Source organism: Phaenicophaeus curvirostris, chromosome 4, assembly GCF_032191515.1.
Source record: "Phaenicophaeus curvirostris isolate KB17595 chromosome 4, BPBGC_Pcur_1.0, whole genome shotgun sequence".
Classification (NCBI taxonomy): Eukaryota; Metazoa; Chordata; class Aves; order Cuculiformes; family Cuculidae; genus Phaenicophaeus; species Phaenicophaeus curvirostris.
The window spans coordinates 65,924,768-65,945,270 of record NC_091395.1 but is presented as its reverse complement, the minus strand read 5'-3'; the positions used below and the strand labels follow the sequence as shown (position 1 = coordinate 65,945,270).

General features: G+C 42.0%; 1 protein-coding gene across 5 annotated transcripts in view; it reads right to left on the bottom strand.

Moving 5' to 3' along the window:
* TBC1D14 (TBC1 domain family member 14) overlaps window positions 1–20,503 on the bottom strand; it is a 70,404-nt gene that overhangs the window by 26,706 nt on the left and 23,195 nt on the right. For 4 of the 5 annotated variants that reach the window (XM_069856365.1, XM_069856366.1, XM_069856368.1 and 1 more), the window contains 2 exons: window positions 3,763–3,881; window positions 1,063–1,145 (listed from right to left, as the gene is read on the bottom strand). In XM_069856365.1, the coding sequence (XP_069712466.1) occupies window positions 1,063–1,145; window positions 3,763–3,881 (202 nt within the window). Of the gene's footprint in view, window positions 1–1,062; window positions 1,146–3,762; window positions 3,882–8,014; window positions 8,115–20,503 lie in introns of those variants that run through there. The other variant, XM_069856370.1, reaches the window with a different exon arrangement.

Below are 20,503 nucleotides of genomic sequence, written 5' to 3'. Positions count from 1 at the left end.
CACCACTTGGCAAAGTTGTTCATCTGGAGTGGCTTTTAGGAAAATGGGTTTGTCAGGGACAGAAAGACACATGCTGGTCCAGCAAAGACAGCACAAAGACCTGGCCTATGGCCTTACCCTGAGCATCATCCCACTTCTCCCAAACCATCTACCCTGCATGGGAAGAAAGAATGGAGAAATTCCTTTGGACAACTACAAGTTAAGTGAATACACTAACATGGGAGTCCCATGAAGTTAGAACTTTACTGGTAGGTGTACAATTTTCAAAACCAGAAAAGGATACTTTTGCTCATATATCAACCGCAGGAAGCAAGCAAACCCTGTGTTCATATCAGCTTTCCACTGTTTGATATGGCTCAGGGGTCTGGCCAGATGGAAAAAAAACCATTTCCAGTAGCTCTCACTGCACACAAAACTTATCAGTCCAGATTTCCTTTTATTGCAATGCCTGTTTTTATAAGAAAACCTAGATGGTCACAAATATGAGCAGAAGGAAACTACAACTGTCAGCTCTACCTGTCTCACCGTGTGGCTGAGACACTTCTGTAAACAATGTCAGAGAAGAAATTATGGGCAAAACCTTGGGAAAGGCATTAAGTTTTAAGTGGGAGATGGATTATCAAATGAACATAACTACGTACATCTTCCCACTTCAAAAATTATGTACTTATGTACCACAGCCTCAACAGGTTGTTCCCAATATGAACCTATCAAATATCCTGTACTTATCTACGTAAGTCCAGTCTTCACTAATGTGACTGATAATCTGCTTCAACGTAGTGGTAAGTTTTTAAACCAAAAATCAAAATGCCACCCATTTATTTAAGAGTTACAAATTAAAATATTTTTGCTGCTGAATTCTAGGATTGTTTCCTTTTTCTATTTGCTGTGGGGCTTTTTGCTGAAACTACTCTTGCCCCCCTCTTCTCTGGATTGATTCTCCTTTGAGGGGAGGTACAGGTCCTTCACCTTACAGAACAACAGACTGACAGAAAGGCATTTTGGGTTCAGAAACACCCCATAAATTTACTTCTCTCCTCTGAAAACAAGCAATTCCATCACCTCTTTTTTTAGCTTGAACCACCATTTCTTCGTACTGTTGTCTGTGTTTCTGAGCTTCTTCTGCTGGTTTTGCAGGGAGGTTCCTTAAATTCGAAAAATAATCATCAGCAGCATTTAAAGTTGGCAAGCCTGTCTAAAAAATTACATTCTAGACACTTGTAAAAGAAAAGCACATACAGCTTCTTGTAAAAATATCTGATCAAAGAGTAGAGCAACAGATCCTTGGAAAGAAATTTTTTTTCCAGAGTCAGCAGAGGAAAAGGAAAGAACACTGACCAGCTATGACTGCTTTTATCGCCAAATATGCTGAGTAATTTCCTTAGGTTTGACAATTTCAGCATTTTTATTATTAAACCAACTGAATCCACAGGTTGATCTTCATAAATAAAGGGAATATACTAGTATGTACCAAGCTGGTACTTCTGATTTAAACTGATCTCTACAGATAGGACACACAACCACATTCGCTTACTGTGCACCTCACCTAAGAGTTACATCCACAACTTTCTTTATCTGTGCAGTAATGACTCTCTACACCAGTTTCCTTTTCCTCTCTGCGACCCCATTTCTATTTCAGAGGCCTAACTCTTCCCCCTCGCTTCTACAACAAGTGGCACTGGAATCATCCTCTATATTCTCCATTTATCAACACCAACACAGCCATTTTTGATTTGCGATTAAAGCCTGGACCAGTAAGATCTCTGCCATACATATACACACACTGATATCTTGGACCACGTTATCTTTTAGCTAATCCTATTTGTAATTAACATAACCACTGCATATCTCACACAACTACAGGACCAAAACATCATAACAGGAAATGACTAAGTGTTTTGTTCTTCTATATTGTAGAACACTGTATTATATTCCTAGGACAGTTTATATCTTTGGTTAATGAAAAAGATACGCAAAACTTCACTGTCACATTCCTGTAAGGCAGCTTCTAGGCACTGACAGCCACCATTAACAACAGTATGCTTTACTATTCACGTAATCACCTTACCTGCACACTGTGCACAGCCACGTGATACACGCCTAAGAATATTTTTTTAAATCAAGACTGTTACAAGAACAAGAAAAGTGAATTTTCACATTAGCATCCTTGCTAACCACAAAGAATGATCTACTTTTCTGGATTTTGCTTATGTAAATTGACCAGCATCTTTTTCTTAAATCCAAGTCTTCAGAAATATGTTAGGGAAAGTTTGGGAAAGAAAATCAGATGAAATAATGCAAGCTCTGCTAAAAAATCGACTGTTTAAATTACCTGTCCTATCTCTTAATGACATCATCTTACATGTGAGATGATGTTCAATATCTATTAAGATTTCTCCAACTAAACCTAGAGGGACTATGCCGTATTTGTTCATTTCTTCCTCAGAAAGTTGTACCCAGATCGTACCAGTGAGTGCAAAATCAAGAGCAGCCATTTCAGAAAATATCTCACTGCATTTTTCTTCTGGAAGCCTTAAATATTTTTATAATAGGAAATAAAAAAGAAATTACTTAAAGCCCAACAGGTGAGAGATAAGACAGTATACAAACTGTAAGTAAACAATTAAAGAAGATTAATAACAAAGGTTCATCAGAGGACAGAACTGCCGTCCTGAGCAGTTTTCCCTACTAGACAAAAGAACCGATAATTCAATTGTCTCAAGTCTTTACAATATCTTTTCTGCCAAGAGTTCCTCAGCCTATCAACAGCAGGAAAGAAACAAAATCTGTCTGTTATCCTGTAACATATCACTAATTCAATCTAATTGAACACTGTACTTCTCAAATTATCTCACATAAACAACGATTTTTAACAGACAGGTTTTAAATACAAACAATCTAGTTTGTATTGTTTTCAGCAGTACACAATAAAACTTGCTGTAACAAATAATCGCTCTAACATTGTTCTAGATGTCCCAAGAAGCCTTGTTGCACAGTTTACCAGTCAAGCTAGAAAGTGTCTTAAATGACCCCACAACGAGACTATTTTGATACTTGTCATACAGTTTTGTTGATGAAAACATGGAACTATGTTATGCCAGTTCTTTAAACCAATGCACAGCTATACTAAAAACACAGCATGCCTGTAAAGCTGGCTATCATTCATAAACTGACTAAACATGACTGAACTTGTATAATTCAGGAGCAAACCATGGAAGTAAGTCATAACAGAGTTAGTTCTGCATATGCAAGAATCTCTCAGCAGTAAGAGCAGCAAGGAAAAACCTATCAAGTACCTGACAACCTCTAAAACGTGGTACTGCAGAACAATCATTATATTGTTCCATTATTTATGGGGGTGTGGTCTTTCTCTGTGCGAAAAGGACACTGTATCCTTGCTTCTCAAGTTCTTTAGCATATACCAGCTTCACTTTTATGCTTATGTTCTCTCAGGGAAAATAAAAATTTCTTATTCATGTTTAGAAGCTAGCATTACTCAAAACTAGAGCTCTGCTCTCCCAGTTACTTCCTTTCATACAAAGCCATTGCTTTTATTATAAAACAAGGCTAGTTCTGTTGAATAATTTTTCTAATAATCCCACTTCCATATTCACTATTTTTCTACATACAGTATAGAAAAAAATTCTACATTAAATTTAAAAATCATCTTTTTAAGTTAGTGTAAAAAATACACATGACACGAAAAGCTTTGCTAGCCTAATTTTAAAGGGACCCTCACTGTGGTTGCTTCCCAAAACTTACGCTGGTCTGTCCTCTAAAATAAGCGCTGTAGTGGAGAGTGGTTCAAAATCAAGATTCTTCCTCACATTCTGTTTAGGAGACAGTGGTCTGTGAGGTCGTCCAGTTTTTTCTTCATCTTCCTAGAGAAGCAAAAGACAGGGCAAGTTACAAGAGAGAAGACCAAGATGATGCCCATAAGAATTTAAACAAGGCCTACAAACATTTTCAAGACAATGCTTTCACATCTCTGCCAACGTAGTCTCCTTAAAGCTTTTCAACTAGAGCAGTTGAAAGCAGTGTTAAAATTTATGTTCAGGAGTAACTTTTGATGTTTTCTCTATTTCTTCAGTTTGTAGAAACATCTTAAGTTCCTCTGACTGACAGTCTGCTTTTACAAAGTACTACTAAGAATGAACTTAAAAGCAGCAGATACAACCTCATGTATAAAATAAGTCCTATTTAAAATACTCTCATTTTCATTTTCATGGTTTTGAAATTGAAGACAACAATGTCCACAAGCTCCTTGCCTTACAATCCAATCATAAGATTTTTCCTACTCAAGCTGTTTCCCAATGCAATAATTCAAGAATGGCAAAAAAAAGGGTTAAAATCACGGTTAGACAGAAACACCACACTTATTACGATGCCTTGAAGTAGGACAATCCTAAAGCATAAGGTATTAACTTGTGTTTGTAACACAGGCACTGATGCTCAGGAGCAAGACTAGCAAAGAGGCACCAAGACGACTGGGGTCTAGAAGAAGTGATGTACAAAGAGGCCGGGAGAGCCAGGCTTGTTCAACCTTCGGAGGAGAAGGCTCCGCAGGGACCTCTGGCAGACAGCAGTAACAGGATGGTGAAGGCTGAGTACACAGCTCTGAGACACTTGTACAAATACACGAAGACAACAGACACCAACTGCTACAAAGGGAATTCTGGTCTTAGGAAAAAAAGAAATCACTAGGATGGTAGTCACACTAGGACAAGTTTCCTGAGACGCGGTGGAGCCTCCAACCTTGAAGACGTTCAAAGCTCAGGTTGATGAGCCCTGGGAACCCAGCCTAAACAGACTCTGCTCTGAGAGGGGAGTCAGCCCCTCAGAGGTCCTTCCACCCCTAATACTGTATCATTATAAGCTACATTAAAGAAGCTGGTATTACGTGTTCCATGCTATTTTTATCTTTCCTACAAACATTATTTTGGAAGAAAATGTACCAAAACCTAATGACCTAATGGGATAAAACAACCTTTACGCAACTCCCACCTACTCCAGTGCTTTAAGTACCACAGCAATCATCTGAGTATTCAAAGTACCTGTGATACATAAACAAACACAGGCAAACAGTTCTACAAAAAAACCCAAATCCATGTTACAGCTATTTCTACAACCAACTTTATAATGAATTTTGCCACTTCCCAAAACCATTTGCTTTCATGTATAGCTCGTTTATGCCATTTCTTTTAAAATAAATAAAAAGGAAACTATACTGTGAAATCTAATCATAAATGAGCACTAGGAACAGTGTTCCAAACATGGACTTTTTCCCATTAGCACAAACAGCTTTCTTTCTCTCAACCCAACCTGTCAATTACATCAAAACTTCTTTGGCCAATAGATCCAACCTTTCCAACACAATCAGAACAGCCTGGATCATTCAGACACTAAAACTACCACTTCCCGGAAGGCTTTCTCCTTGAACTCCACCTTTAAAAAAAAGAATGGATAAAAAACATACATGAATGCAGAGTTACAGAGCTGATATCTTCTACTTTATCTGGTACAGTTCTATTCTAGTTCAAGCTAGTTCTGTGGGACTCAGGGACACAGTTCTGCAAAGCTCGCAGGACATTGAGAAAACCCTCTTTTTCCTTGTTTGTTAACCAGGCACTGACTCCATCAGTCCAATGACGCCTGCACTGCTGTGATGGGAAACATTGTCACGAATTTGGAATGTCTGGCTCATTAATATCAGTTAATGCTGCAACACATAACATCAGTTTGAAAACAAGGGAAAGAACCCAGGAAAATATAAACTACTGAATAGTACTTAGCTTTGTTTAGTAAAGGAATAGTGCTCAGACTGGCAAAAGTTGTTCATTAAAAAAAAAAAAATCCTCCCATGAGAAAATAATCAAAAAAAAAAAAAAGAGTAAAATGTATTGTGATCATCAGCACTTTCAGGAAGCTAAGACATTCTTCTTGCATTAATAGCTCCTTGCAAGCAGCTGATAGTGACCAGAGTATAAGTGTATCATCATAATGTGCTCCAGCTGCACCATCGACTGCAGAGTATATGAGGCAAATGGCTATTTTTTCTCCCACTTTTTATTAGGAGACTGAAAAATTCCTTCAGGGTCTTCTCTCATTGAAAGCCAACTGCAGAGCAAGATTGCTTTTGAACAGTAAGAAAAACTGCACACACTGGGCTGCAGTGGGGATTTTATTCCATATAGTAGAATTAATTTGGAAATTTTATTCAGCTAAGCACAAGGTTCTCCAGATCAGCACTATATATACGATTCTTCCAGGAATTCATGGAATGATTCATTTTGGAATATGGGTGGTTAGTTACAGTATTGGCATATTAGTACAGTTATTCAAACCTCTTGAAGAGAAAAGCCCACTCTGCATTTCAGCAAGTAGTCACTGACACGCTCTACTCGGCACTACCCTAGAGCAGGGAAGCCAGACCAGCACAAAAGTGGGAGTGGCACGTTTTTGTCAGATGACAAGCATGAGTCCTTTGTAGTAATTCCATCCTTTTCAGTGGCAGCCAAAAAAAGAATAAAAATGTCTGTTGGTGACGGTCGTTATCTACAAGACTGGTTTTTAATTAGGGAAAGCTGAAAAATAACACCACCCTCCCCCCCGCCAAGACCCCAAACTAAAATCAAAATGCCCCGAAAACACAGAAAACAAAAGCTCGTGAAAATGATCTTTTATTCCAGGAAGAACAGAATGTAATTTTGAACAACGTATGATACAATAATGAAACAGACTGAAGCCTCTATAAACTCGTATTAAGAGTATCTGCTGACGGAGCAAGTAGAAGTATTTGCACGTACAGTCATACTGCAATGGGCTGAATCACACAATAGCTCATTTTAAGCTTTCTCTTTATTTTTTTTTAACCCAGACTTAAATCTCCCGAAGATATAAATCATTCAACATCTATTTAAATGCTATCCAGTAATCAGGGGTTACTAACCCAATATGGTGGCAAATTAATTTTAGGATAAGCTGGTCGTTTACAATTTAGAATATGTCCTTATCACTGAGATCACTCGGGCTTTCTTCCAGGTTTGCCCTACCCAGCGCTCAACCACAATAGCTGAACTAGGATTTGCAGACATCCTAAGAGCGCGCTGTAGATTAAAGCACCGATCAAAAATACCCTATATCAAACAAAGAACCCCACATGAACACCTCCCCGAAAGCAACTTTGATTCCGGGTGGATCCTGACAGCTTTGCAGCTGGGATGCAAGGAGTTCAAGTCGCAGCGATCCTCTGCAACTCTTCAAGAAAGAGAAGCTTGTCTGCCAAAGGATCCTAAACCATCTGCAGGGGAGAGGCACGGTAACCCACCAGAACGCAGGTGAGTGGGAAAGGTCCAACTGCGCCAACCCGGAGGGGCTGTCACTCTGCACGGGCACCAAGCCTGGGGAGGGACCTGCAGCACAGCCGCCCCACAGCCCCCAGCAGCCCCACAACTCTCAGCTACAGCCCTACAGTCCCCAGCAGCCGCCCCACAGCCACCAGTAGCCCCACAGCCCCCAGCAGCCGCCCCACAGCCCCAGCAGCCCCACAACCCTCAGCAGCTGTCCCACAGCCCCCAGCAGCCCCACAGCCCCCAACTACAGCCCCACAGCCCCCAGCAGCCCTGTAATCCTCACCTACAGCCCCACAGCTATAGCTCCACAGCCCCCAGCAGACCCACAACCCTCAGCTACAGCCCCCAGCTACAGCCCCACAACCCGCAGGACACGAGCTGTTAGACCCTGCGTTCAGTGCGATCTTCTGTGTCCACCTCTGCTCGCAGCCTTTCCCCACGTCAAACACAAGGTCAGGCAGAGCCGGCACCACAGCTCCAAATTAGCAAGAACCCGGACCGCTTAGAAGTTCACCGCGACATTAAAATTAGCGCTTAGGAAAGCAAAAGAACAAGGCGTTAAGATTCCTGGGAAAACGCATCGACCCCCGCGCACGCCCAGGCCCGCGGCCCCTCGGGCCGAGACGCGTGACGGCGCGCGCCCCGCCCGCGGCCTCGCTCACCATGAAAGCCGCGGGGTCCTTCACGGGCGCCGCAGCCCCATGCCCGCCCCGCGCCGCCTCCCGAGCGGCGCCCGAGCGGCCCAAGCGGGGCGCAGAGCCCCCACCCCAGCTCCGCCTTCCGCGGGCGCAGGGCCCCCTCCCCGCCGCTCCGCCCCCTGCGGGGCGGAGCGGCGGGGAGGGGGCCCTGCGCCCGCCTTGGGAGGAGCCGCGGGGAGGGGACGCTGCGCCCCCTCCCGGCCTCGCGGCTCCGCCAGGCACAGGTGGCCCAGGGAAGGTGTGGCTGCCCCATCCCCGGAGGTGTTCGAGGCCCCAGGTTGGATGGGCCTAATGCTGAATCCCTAAGGAAGCAGCGAGGACCAACTCGGAAATAGCCAGTGACGGGAGCACTGGCTTTCACAGTGGCAAGGCAGCAGGGCTCACGGAAAGCACTATGGCCTCCAATACTAGTGCTTTTTCACGTGTGCCTAGGTGGCCAAGAAGGCCAATGGCATCTTGGCTTGTATCAGAAACGGCGTGACCAGCAGGTCCAGGGAGGTTATTCTCCCTCTGTACTCGGCACTGGTGAGACCGCTCCTCGAATCCTGCGTTCAGTTCTGGGCCCCTCACCACAAGAAGGATGTTGAGGCTCTGGAGCGAGTCCAGAGAAGAGCAACAAAGCTGGTGAAGGGGCTGGAGAACAGGCCTTATGAGGAACGGCTGAGACAGCTGGGGTTGTTTAGCCTGGAGAAGAGGAGGCTGAGGGAAGACCTCATTGCTCTCTACAACTACCTGAAAGGAGGTTGTGGAGAGGAGGGAGCTGGCCTCTTCTCCCAAGTGACAGGGGACAGGGCAAGAGGGAATGGCCTCAAGCTCCACCAGGGGAGGTTCAGGCTGGACATTAGGAAAATATTTTTCACAGAAAGGGTCATTGGGCACTGGAACAGGCTGCCCAGGGAGGTGGTTGAGTCACCTTCCCTGGAGGTGTTTAAGGCATGGGTGGACGAGGTGCTAAGGGACATGGTTTAGTGTTTCATAGGAATGGTTGGACTCGATGATCCGGTGGGTCTCTTCCAACCTGGTTATTCTATGATTCTATAAGCCACCTGAAGCAGTAAATTGTCACATATACCAAAAGACATTTGTATAAAACTACACCTACTAACACAAAAACCCCCTTCCAAATCATGAGAAGGAGCAACCTTAGGTGAACAATAGAATTCCCATGGAATACTCTGGAAGCAGGGAATAGCCAGTGAGTGATCCAGAGCAAGAGGAGCTCCATCAGCTGTGCATTCTGCAGAACACTGACTGGGAGAGAGTGATGCCTGGTGATGTGGGAACACGCTTCTGTAGGCAAAAAGCTAAGCATGCTCTGTAGGTCAAGCCACATCCCACCACACAGACAGACAATTGGTAGCAGTCACTATTTTTAGACTGCCGCAACTACAAGACTGCCTGAGGCTACAAACCAGCTTTAATGCACCAGCTTTAATTACACTCTGCTTTTTCCACTGGACTCCCCACCTCAGTCAGCATACAAGACAGGCACTGGACCAGGACTGCACAAGCAAACAGAAAGTTGTTTTTTTCTTGGTGTTTGAGTCTGCTTCCTAAATATTGCTTCAATGTTCCCTTCTGTTGCTTCATAGCTTTCCACTGCATGTTCCTCTGTCCATCTGCAATTTCTTGCTGTTTATTAGTAAAGTGGTTTACCAGATAAATTCCAGCTGGTACACAGCCAGCATTTCACTGCTCTCCCCTGTCCTTCTGGCCCCTCACACCATTTTCTTGTACCTCCACCTGTAGCCGTGCACCTGCACAATACACTGGATTGGGGAAATGATATCACTAAAAACTAACCTGTTGTTTTGTTGGATAAGTTTGGTTACTCTGGTCATGTCTGCTGTGAGGCAATGGGGAAGTGAAAGGAAGGAAAATGACCAAGCAGCAGGTCTGTTTCTTTCAGGAGCTTGATTGAAACCAGCAGATCGTGAGACTTGTGATGATCTTTAGGTCAGGAAACTAAGATCTGCTTCCCGACATGGCATATAAAAGTAATCTTACTGGAGGCTTCTACATATACAGTACAACTACAGTAACTGAAGAGAATTTAAGGAGACTGACAGCTCAGGCAAAGATCAGAATATGAGAATATCCTTCAAAATGTAATAGGAAGTGAATACAAACTGCCAAATTCAGAACCTTCAAACAACTCCTTAAGGGATATGTATGAGGACTTTCTATATAACTCCAAAACCATTACAGAATTTATTCTGTAATGCATATAATTAATTAGGTACTGATCTGAAAACCTGAGAAATCAAAGTTGCACAGTCAACCTGCACGCTTGCTGAAGTGTTCCGGCAAGTTCTACAATTAATTAACAGTTAAAGAACCATCAGCCCTACTTGCTTTATCCATATATATGCGTATTTAATCCTCTTACGTTATAGAAAGGATACCAAAGCAGAAGACAGCAACATGATGATAGAACTTGACTGAAATAATGTTATGTATGTGAAGTTTTATCTTCCACCAGGACATCCTTCTCATCTTTAGTATCATAATATTCTCCTTTTCTGTACTTAACAAATTAGGAATGCTTAAGCAACGTAAGGGTAAGAGACTATGGCCAGTTCACATGATGAAAACCTCACACTACATACTTTTAGACATCACTTCAAATGCTCTGAAATTTCCCCCTTTTACCCTGAAAAGCATTTACTTCTGTCTTCTGATTACAGCTGATATGGAACTTGGGCTTGCTACTTTGATCCCACACAATCAGGCTGAAGTTAAGTGAATAAAATAATCCACGTCTCCCAAGAATGTAACAGTAAGGAGAGAACCAGCAACCACATAGTCTGCTTTGCAGCCCAGTGCTCCGGCCACTGGACTACTTTAACAATTTTTACATATGCGTATTTTTATAGCAACAGAGCCATCAAATTAAGGAACATGTTAAACCTAGGCCTAGGTAAGGCCAAGTTAGGTCTTCCAAGAAAGAATAAGAGTTTGCTGGTTTAGAGACTGTAGTCACCTCCAACCATGCGGCGTGCCACATATCAGATTGTTCTTATCCTCAGGTTTCACATTTCATTTGTGCTATATGTAAATAATTTAAGTGCTTTTGGGTTCACGCTTCATTAAAAAGAAAAAAAAGAGAGGAACCTAGAATATTTCCCTATATTTGAAGTACTCTCACAGACAAAGCATACCAATGGGACCACGCGGCTTAACAATAGCTCGTTATCATCAAATGGGGGATCTGTAATCAGCTTGTGCAGCACACTCTTACAAGTGACTCCAGTATGAGTCACAGTAACAAAAACAACCCCTAGTACTTACAACACTGAAAAGGATGTAATTTAATCTGCGTATACAAACACGTGCTAGCATCCCTATAAACTGACACTATCTGATACATTACAGTAATAAACAAGTGGTAACATCTACAGGAAAGCCTTCCAAGGAGGGCAAGCATCTGCTAAATGCTTAAGCAAAAGAATACAAACCAAATGGGTTTTGGGGATTTTTTTATGAACATCTGCCAGAATAAAATACTACAAACCACTTGCTTTCAGTGTCTCCCGTAAATGTCACTTCCAGGGACTAGGACTTCAATGGATATAGACTTCATGTAAAAACATAATTTCACATGAACTATGTACACTCACTGATCTCTCCACCTCCATTTTCTGTATAGCTTCAGCACCATACCCTTCCACATAATCTCTCAGCAACATTTTCTTCTGACATTTCACATCAGTGCTGATGTTATAGAAGAAAACACCTTTCCTATTTACTCTCAAATAATACGCTCTTCAGTCTGGCCAAAGAGCATTTCAGAACTGTCCTCCTCCTTCTGAGTGAGACACACAAATAAAAGGACTCTCCATGCCACGTTAGCTTCATGCTGACACCATTCTGAAAGGCCAAAGCTCAAAGTTAATGTTGGTTTATAGAAAAAAAATCATAGAAATATGGCATTTTATCTGGCAAGTACTCAAATTGGTTGCAAGCATGAACTCAAACACTTACAAGCTTCAAGTTTCATTAAACTTTTTCCACTCAACTTTGTCATGCTGAACAGAGAACTTCTCAATAGAGCAAAAATTTCCACATGAAAATTTTAATAGACACACACACAAAAAAATGTAACCAAATAATGTTGAAAAATGAGATGAAGTGTCCTCTGAGGGAGGGAGAATGAAAACACAAAATTTGCAGAAATATTTTTCCAGTCTTTCTTCAGAGAGACACTCCAGGAAAGAGAACCAGTCTGGTGGGGTTTTTTAAATTCTTACATGCAAACCCTCAGGTTTTCCAGTAACACACATACAGTAACTCCATTCATTTTGCAGAGCCAAAGAACATCAGTTTTGTTTGTTATTGTTAGCAAGCATGGTAAGAGCCTTTACCTGCCCCCATTCTTTAATTTTAGATGAAGAGACATATGAACTGGCAGACAGAAAACCTTTGGATCGGGTTTCTTGGACCCATGCTTTAGCTTAACACAAAAATAACATATCTCTCAAACGATTTTACATTTAAGCAATGCAAATTCTAGTCTCCCATTAAGAGAGGCCATTCCACCACGATATTTAGAGGCCAAATACACCTGGCTTTAAGGATTTATCTTCAGCTTTGTTTCACAATAATGTATTGCCAAGTGTTTGTGCAATGCAACATTCAAAATATGTGCTGGTGTTTTCAGGCTCGCTCTCTAACAGACTTCTGTCTTCATTCCAAAACCCATGTGAGGTGAAAAAGAGGAGAGCAGTTGTCAGAGAAGACTGAGGCAGAAATGTTGTTGGGCATGTTAAGTACCTCAGCCTTCTTGTCTGTTGATACATGGTCACCATTTTCAGCCATCAGTGGGTGTATGCTCTCTTTAATCTCCCTTTTCTAACTGACATACCTGTAGAAGCCCTTCTTGTTAAGTCTTCACTTCCCAAGTCTAGCTCCAGCTGCGTCTTGGCCTTCCTGACCCCATCCCTACACAACCAGGCAGCATCCCTATACGCGTACCAAGTTGCCTGTCCCTGCTTGCACTGCCTGTACAGTTTCCTCTTGCTCTTCAGTATGACCAGCAGGTCTTGACTTAGCCACGCTGGTCTCTTCCCTTCTCTGCCCGATTTCGTATGCCTGGGGACTGAGCGCTCTTGTGCTTGCTTCATGGAAAGCATGCTTGAATATCTGCCCGCTCTCTTCTGCTCCCTCTTCCCCAAGGATCATGTCCTAGGGGGTCCTACTGGGCAACTCCTTGAAGAGCTGGGAGTCTGCTTTCCTGAATTGTAGGGTGCTGTCTATACCGCTCACTTGTTCCATATCCCTCGGGACCTTAAATTCCACCAATGCGTGATCACTGTAGCCCACGCTGCCTCCGATCTCGATGTCACTGATAAGCTCACTTGTACTGGTAAGCATCAGGTCCTGGGTCTCTATTAGCTGTGTTAAGGATATATCTTCAATGCACTCCAGGATGCTCCTGAATTGCCTAGTTTGCTGTGCTACTTTTTCAGCATATGTCAGGGTGGTTGAACTCCTCCAGTATGATGACAGCTTGCAAGCATGAAGCCTCCTGTAGCTGGAGAAAGAAGGCTTAGAATCATAGAATCATAGAATAACCAGGTTGGAAGAGACCCACCGGATCATCGAGTCCAACCATTCCTATCAAACACTAAACCATGTCCCTTAGCACCTCGTCCACCTGTGCCTTAAACACCTCCAGGGAAGGTGACTCAACCACCTCCCTGGGCAGCCTGTGCCAGTGCCCAATGACCCTTTCTGTGAAAAATTTTTTCCTAATGTCCAGCCTAAACCTCCCCTGGTGGAGCTTGAGGCCATTCCCTCTTGTCCTGTCCCCTGTCACTTGGGAGAAGAGGCCAGCACCCTCCTCTCTACAACCTCCTTTCAGGTAGTTGTAGAGAGCAATAAGGTCTCCCCTCAGCCTCCTCTTCTCCAGGCTAAACACCCCCAGCTCTCTCAGCCGCTCCTCATAAGGACCTGTTCTCCAGCCCCTTCACCAGCTTTGTTGCTCTTCTCTGGACTCGCTCCAGAGCCTCAACATCCTTCTTGTGGTGAGGGGCCCAGAACTGAACACAGGATTCGAGGAGCGGTCTCACCAGTGCCGAGTACAGAGGGAGAATAACCTCCCTGGACCTTCATTGGTAGGTTCTCCTCGATCAGATGGCCTGTAGTTTACACCAACCACAAGGCTCCTTTTGCTGCCTCAGTCTTTTATTCCGATCCATAAGCTTTCATCCAGTTGATGGCTACTCTTCAGAAGACAGCTCTTCACACACCTGATACAGAGAGCAACGCCTCCGCCTCTCCTTCCCTGTCTGTAGCCATCGACAGCCACGCTCCAGTCATGGGATTCATCCCACCAAGTTTCAGTGAAGGCAACCAGACCATAGCTTTCTAGTTGCGTGGTAGCTTCCAGCTCCTCCTGTTTGTTGCCCAAGCTTCATGCATTTGTATAGAGGCACCTCAGCTGGGCTCTTGGCAGCATTGCCTTCTTAGTGAAAGACCCCTTTATTTCTTTTAAGATGTTCTGCGGAAATTTCCTTCTTGCCACCTACTACCTCAGGAGCCTCCCACTCATCTCCACGGACTTCAACAATGCCATGGCATCACCAGCGTGTCCTGGGGCAGCAGGTGGAGGGCCCAGACCAGCATCTCCATGCCTCCAACCACTGTCTGTCCTCCCACTGTTTGTCATAAGCAAGCCTGATATTACCCCCCTGGACATACGTACCACTGGCATTGAAACAGACCTTTTTGCAGCATACCAGCTGGCATTTGAACTTCAATAACAACTGACAAAAGTTTATCTATTAACTTCTTTTTTTCCAGAAAACTGAGATCTATCCTTAAACACTCTCTGTTACAGCTATTTAGGATCCCTCCAGCTTCCAGGGCTTTTGACCAAGACAATTTAAATATTTTATAGACTGATAAAACTCAAATAAAAGCTTTAAAACTGGAAAAGAAGGAAAAAAGCCATTCTGGCTACCTTTCAAGAAATACTTTATAGTTTGTCAATACTGTTAAACAGATACTCAAAGCCTGTTGTTTTCTGTTAGTCTAATTGTTTGTGCCATATTCTGTCTTCTTGCATATTCATAACATAAGGGAGGGAGTTCCAAAAGCATCAAAAGCAGCACTTTGGCAGCTAGACTCTTTGCTAGATTATGATACTTAGGTGGGTAATATTACTTTCTTTTATTATTAAAATACCCAGGAACAATCCTTCTGCCATAGTACTAAATTGCCCTTTCATCTGCTGTGGATGGAAGCTATTACTCTTACTTTATCTGCTTGAATATGATAGAGATTTGTTTGAGGCAGGTTATTTTCAAGTCAGGACATGGGCAACATGCTCTTTGTACTGAAATTGCTTAATAGTCTATTTAGTACATTTCTTCCTGAGGAAAAAAAAAAAGATATTTTAGGACTTCATTAGTCATGAAGCAGGTTTCCTTTCTTTACTTATTTTTTTATTTATTTTCAAAAATTAGATGCCCTATACATATACTTACAAAAGCCCCCTTTTTTTTAATTGAATCAGAAGGAAAGAAATAAAATAGCTGTGCATTAAGGCAACTTGCAGGTTTTCTGTTATAATCCTTAAGTGAGAAATTGGAGTTACACCTTTATTTCTAGAGATTGCAACAAGAATAAGCATTAGGTTAGTTTTAGACTAACCAGGGTAACTATGCCTTCCTGCACTACAACTGTGCTTTTGTTTCTTTGTTCTCAAAAAAAAAAGGAACTCATGCTCGCCATGACAGATCTAAATCCTGCCTTTCTCAAGGCTGACAAGTAGAAATGAACCCAGAGAAGAACACAGGAACTGACTCATTTACACCCTTGGACTTCTACTGCAGAACAGAAAAAAAAATGCACTAGACAGTTTATAGCCTAGAACGCTTTAAAGTGTGAATGAAGCCTATGTACAAACACTCACCGTGCCACTAACAGCTATAGCCATTAGTCACAATGATTTACCCAGTGATCTATACAAAGACAAATTCAGTATGAGTGGAAGACAATGCCTTATCAGAAACTGTGTACGTGCCTCCTGCCAGAAACAGCAGCCGCCTTGAACCAACCACTTCCTCTTCAAAAGGCCTTGAATGAACCATCTGAACACAGCGTAAAATGGGTAAGAAGTGCTTAGAAAAGCTCGGTATTTTTAGACAGTTGCCACCCATCAGCAGAGGGCAAGAGGAAGCAGAATACGTGGCAGCAGCCAGCCACAGTGCACAGCTTCCATCTGGAGTGCTCTTGCACATTGAGCTGCGTGAGAACTTCTACACATCAGCAGTTGGTGCACTTGTCCCTGGGTTGTTTTTTTATTAATACCTGGACAAAAACCACTGCTCTCAACAGGAGCCCTTATCACTGCTTGCCTAAGCATGGGTTGCAGTAATTTCCTTCAGTATTTCTTGCTGGGTGCTGTTGCTCTGCAACTCTTCCTTACCTACTAGGTCCAAGACAAAAACCAGACTTTGAGTAAAGTGATTTTATTAATGATCTAGGATTATAGCTTCAAAAAAGGGAAAAATAAAGTGAAGATCAACTTGGATAATAACTGACCCAAATCGACTTACAAAGGTTTTTCCTCAAGTAGTTTAACTATTCGTCCTATAAAAAAGCACCACCAATGTATTTAGCTCTTTCAAGAGCTCATTTTCACTTTATCTTATGTTGTAGAGTAAGTCTCTTAATTACAATTGATTGTAATTGACTGGAATGTTGATCCCACATACAGTCAGGATCTAATTATCGCAGAAAAACGTAACAGATAAATCATCTTGTTTTATTTCCTGTTCGTGCATCACTCCTAGAAGAGAGCCTGTTGTGTCTGCTGCTGAGGACAGCCCAGCTGGGAAATTTCATCACTGGTACCAAAAAAAGAATGAAAATTTACCACCTCTCCCTTTCCCTGAAAGAAACAAATACAGGAATCATTGAAAAAAAAAAAAAAAAATCAAAAGAGCTTGGTAGGAGGGGGTGGGAACACACTGCTGGCAGCTTGTACATAGAAGCAATATTGCATTAATGGGATCATCAAGGCCGAACAACCTGTCTCAAATGACTTTGTTGTGGTGGTAAGGGCAGAACAAGCAAGTGGTCCTGAAAAGACTGGCTAGAAGTTCTTACGCTGCCACCCACCCACTGCACATCTACAATCTGCTCCTGGGGCCTCACACAGACAAACTTCTCATCCACAGTTGCACATAAACCCCTGTCATTTTCCACTGCGTCCGAGGTGGGTAGACGGCATTCATCATTGGCGGCTTCATGGCAGGAATCCAACATCCCTGCAGTCTATTTATTTGAATCCTTAAACTCATGGAAAGGAAAAAAAAAAGTCTCCCCCACTACCCACAAGAGTGCACTGTGGCTTTCAGAACGGAAATCCTCACGAGTTCAGAAAGATGACAAACCCCAGGTTAAAAATGATAGCTACTTTTTATTATTAAGGAATTGCCATTAGAAATTCTAAATACTCTGATAGGGAATGTCACCAAATGAGATCACAGAATATTTAAACCTGAATTAGCGAAGACTATTATTGAAAGACCTTAAGCGTTACACGTGCTGAATGTTACTGGTATTGAAACTAAAAAAGGAAGACATTCCATTGAGCTCTAATGAGAATTAATAAAGTTAAATTTAACAGTCTTCAGAGGGTCACAGAACATTTGGAAGAAAAAAAATTACACATTGATTAAAAAATGGATTTTCATATTACAGAAAAAAATGAAGATACCTACACTACAGAAAAAAAGTAATTTCATTTAAATTCCTCCTTTGGGGAAGACAGCTGTAATCTGCCTCTAGGATATAACTAAAACTTGACTTTACTCTGTATACATTATTCTCTTAATACACAATATCTCGAACAGCCAGCAGCAAATAAGCTCTGTGAAGACTGGGGACATGAGAGGAGACAACCTCACATACACTGAGAACAATGTTACTTCTTGAATTTTTAAAGGAATTTTTCTCTTTTTGAATTTTTAGAGGAATTTTTCAAGAGCACGAACAAAACCACTGGGGAGAAAATAAAACATACAGTATTTACATCTACTGTTCTTGCTAATCCTGAAAATGGTTCCTCAGAGAAACAGAGGCTGCAAAACCTAGCTCAGCTGTACAGTGTGCTGGAAGGGAATTTAACTTTGGTTATTGCTCTCAGTGAAGTACTGTCATCTGACTTTGAGTACATTTTCACACATCAATTACAAAAGCAACTGACCTAACCAGTTCTGCTCAAGCAGGATTCCTGAAGATAATTGATATAAAAAAATTAATCATGCAAATCTCTATTGTAAATGTACTTCCAGCTTCACAGATGGTTACTTGTTCTGACAACTTTTGAGCTTTAAAACATTTAACTGGATAAAAACTGTATAAAACCTCTTGGTGGTGATGCAAAGCAATCTGACCTTAACCTATGCCAATACTGATGCTTTATCAAAAGAGAAATATTCAGGTATACCACTAGCAGTAAGAGTAGGCCAAACATCAGCTTAGCTGGAGTGACTTTAATTCCCACATTGTTGACATAGTCTCACGTATGCTAGATGAACAAGTGAGTGCTTTTAGAAGTTTTCATAAGACTTGAGAAAAGGTTTATAGGCCCAAAAACCTGTCTGACCATTCTTTTGGTCAGAGGTCAGACAAAAAAAATGCTCCTGCTCCTTACAAATCACGTCTGGCTCCAGTTGTGTACGTACAGTCATCTTCAGTTGTGGGATAATAACCTTCAACTTGTGAATAGCAGCTGAAGTTTAAGATTCTGGAGTTTTCACTGCTTATTTATTAAGCAGCAGGCCAGAGGGAAACAAGAACTGATACTTCTAACAACAATCTTTAGCCACTTCACAGTTCAGTTTCCTCCTCCACTCCTCTTTCATGCTTTGCATAAACACATACCTCACAAATGCATTCTTTCTTACAAATTTCTTTCAATCCCAGACAAGACTATTATGGAGAAATATTCAGAACCACATACAAAATAAAAGTATCTAAAGATTATTAGTTTCCTGTAAGTTTAAGAAGCATATACACCAACACCCTTATCTTTCAGAAAACTAAGTTTGCAGTTAACTTCATTCAACTTATTCTGGAAAAACAAATAGAGGTATCAAAAGATAGAACACGAACATAGCAAGAAACTCACTACAGGAATCTACTGTCAAATTAATGGGATAGTCACAGGGCTCTAATTAGTGACCTGGCACAAAAGATTTCTTTGATGTCTATCCAGAAGCAAAGAAGCTGGCTTGAGAAAGGACTGCTTGATGTCTCAGTTACCTTAGTTCCTGTGCACAAAGAGCTTCACACGGAGCAGGTACACTCAGATGGACTTCCGTAAGTATGTGAAACTCGGGACAAAGACAAACAGAAATTGATAACTGTGGCCACTACTATGGTCAGACTATTTTGTGGCATCTTAAATAATCCAAAGGACTTCCAATGCTCTAAGCAAGTTACATGCAAAATCTTTTTTTTTTTTTTCCCAAGATGGGAAACCATAATCAAGTAAAAATCACAATGAAGAGTTTACCACTTTTCCTCTAAGTTCCCCTTCAGAATTAACTTAGACCAAGATTTTGCTAATAAAAGCAATACTCAAAAGCATCCCATCTATGGGCCAACAATTGTTTTACCACATAGCCCATAATATCAACACAAACAGACAATTTTCGGGAAGACATGGACTCCATGGTATGAATGTATTTGGGTTTTTTCCCTTGAAAAGAATCAGCAAGTCGAGCCTGAGCAGCCAAAAGATGGAAAGTCTCTTGGTCAATAAAAAAACCGCTGTTCCAAGTACCAGCATCAACAGAGGCAGGAACTAGAAAAGGAGGAATGGGTTCAAGCTCAAGAGGAAGGCACCGTCTACGTCTCCACCCATCCCCAAACTTGAGGCAACCTAAGTAACAGACTCTCAGAAGCCTGTCAGTTTTCTGCCACCCACAGACAGGCATGAAACCCTTTAACAGGGCACCAAGTATCCCTTCAGTACAAATCCAGACGAATACCCAGGAGGCGGGGCGATGAAAAGTTAGTTACAAAGGCACACCAACACACAGTTCTTCTGTTCATCATTTCAGCAGCACAAAACATTAGAAATAAGTCTGTCAGAGCACTGAATCCTATCAATGAAGTCAGATAATCCTGCACGTATAGAAAATGGGAGGAATAAAGTGTAATGTGGGAAGGAAGCAATATCTGTGATAACTGTGGCCAGTAGCATGTGGGCACTGCCCATTTCTCATGAAGTTTGCACAAGCCGAGTTGTGCAATATAATCAGAAATTTGTGGCATGGAGTGACAGATGACTGCTGCTATGACTCACCATGGGAGCTCAAGAGATCATAAGAAATCAGCAATGTTTTGCTCTCTATTGATATCAGGATAACTGACTCTCCCTTTTCTCCCTCCAGTTTGGTTTTCTTGAATTGTATAGCAAGTTGCGCACAA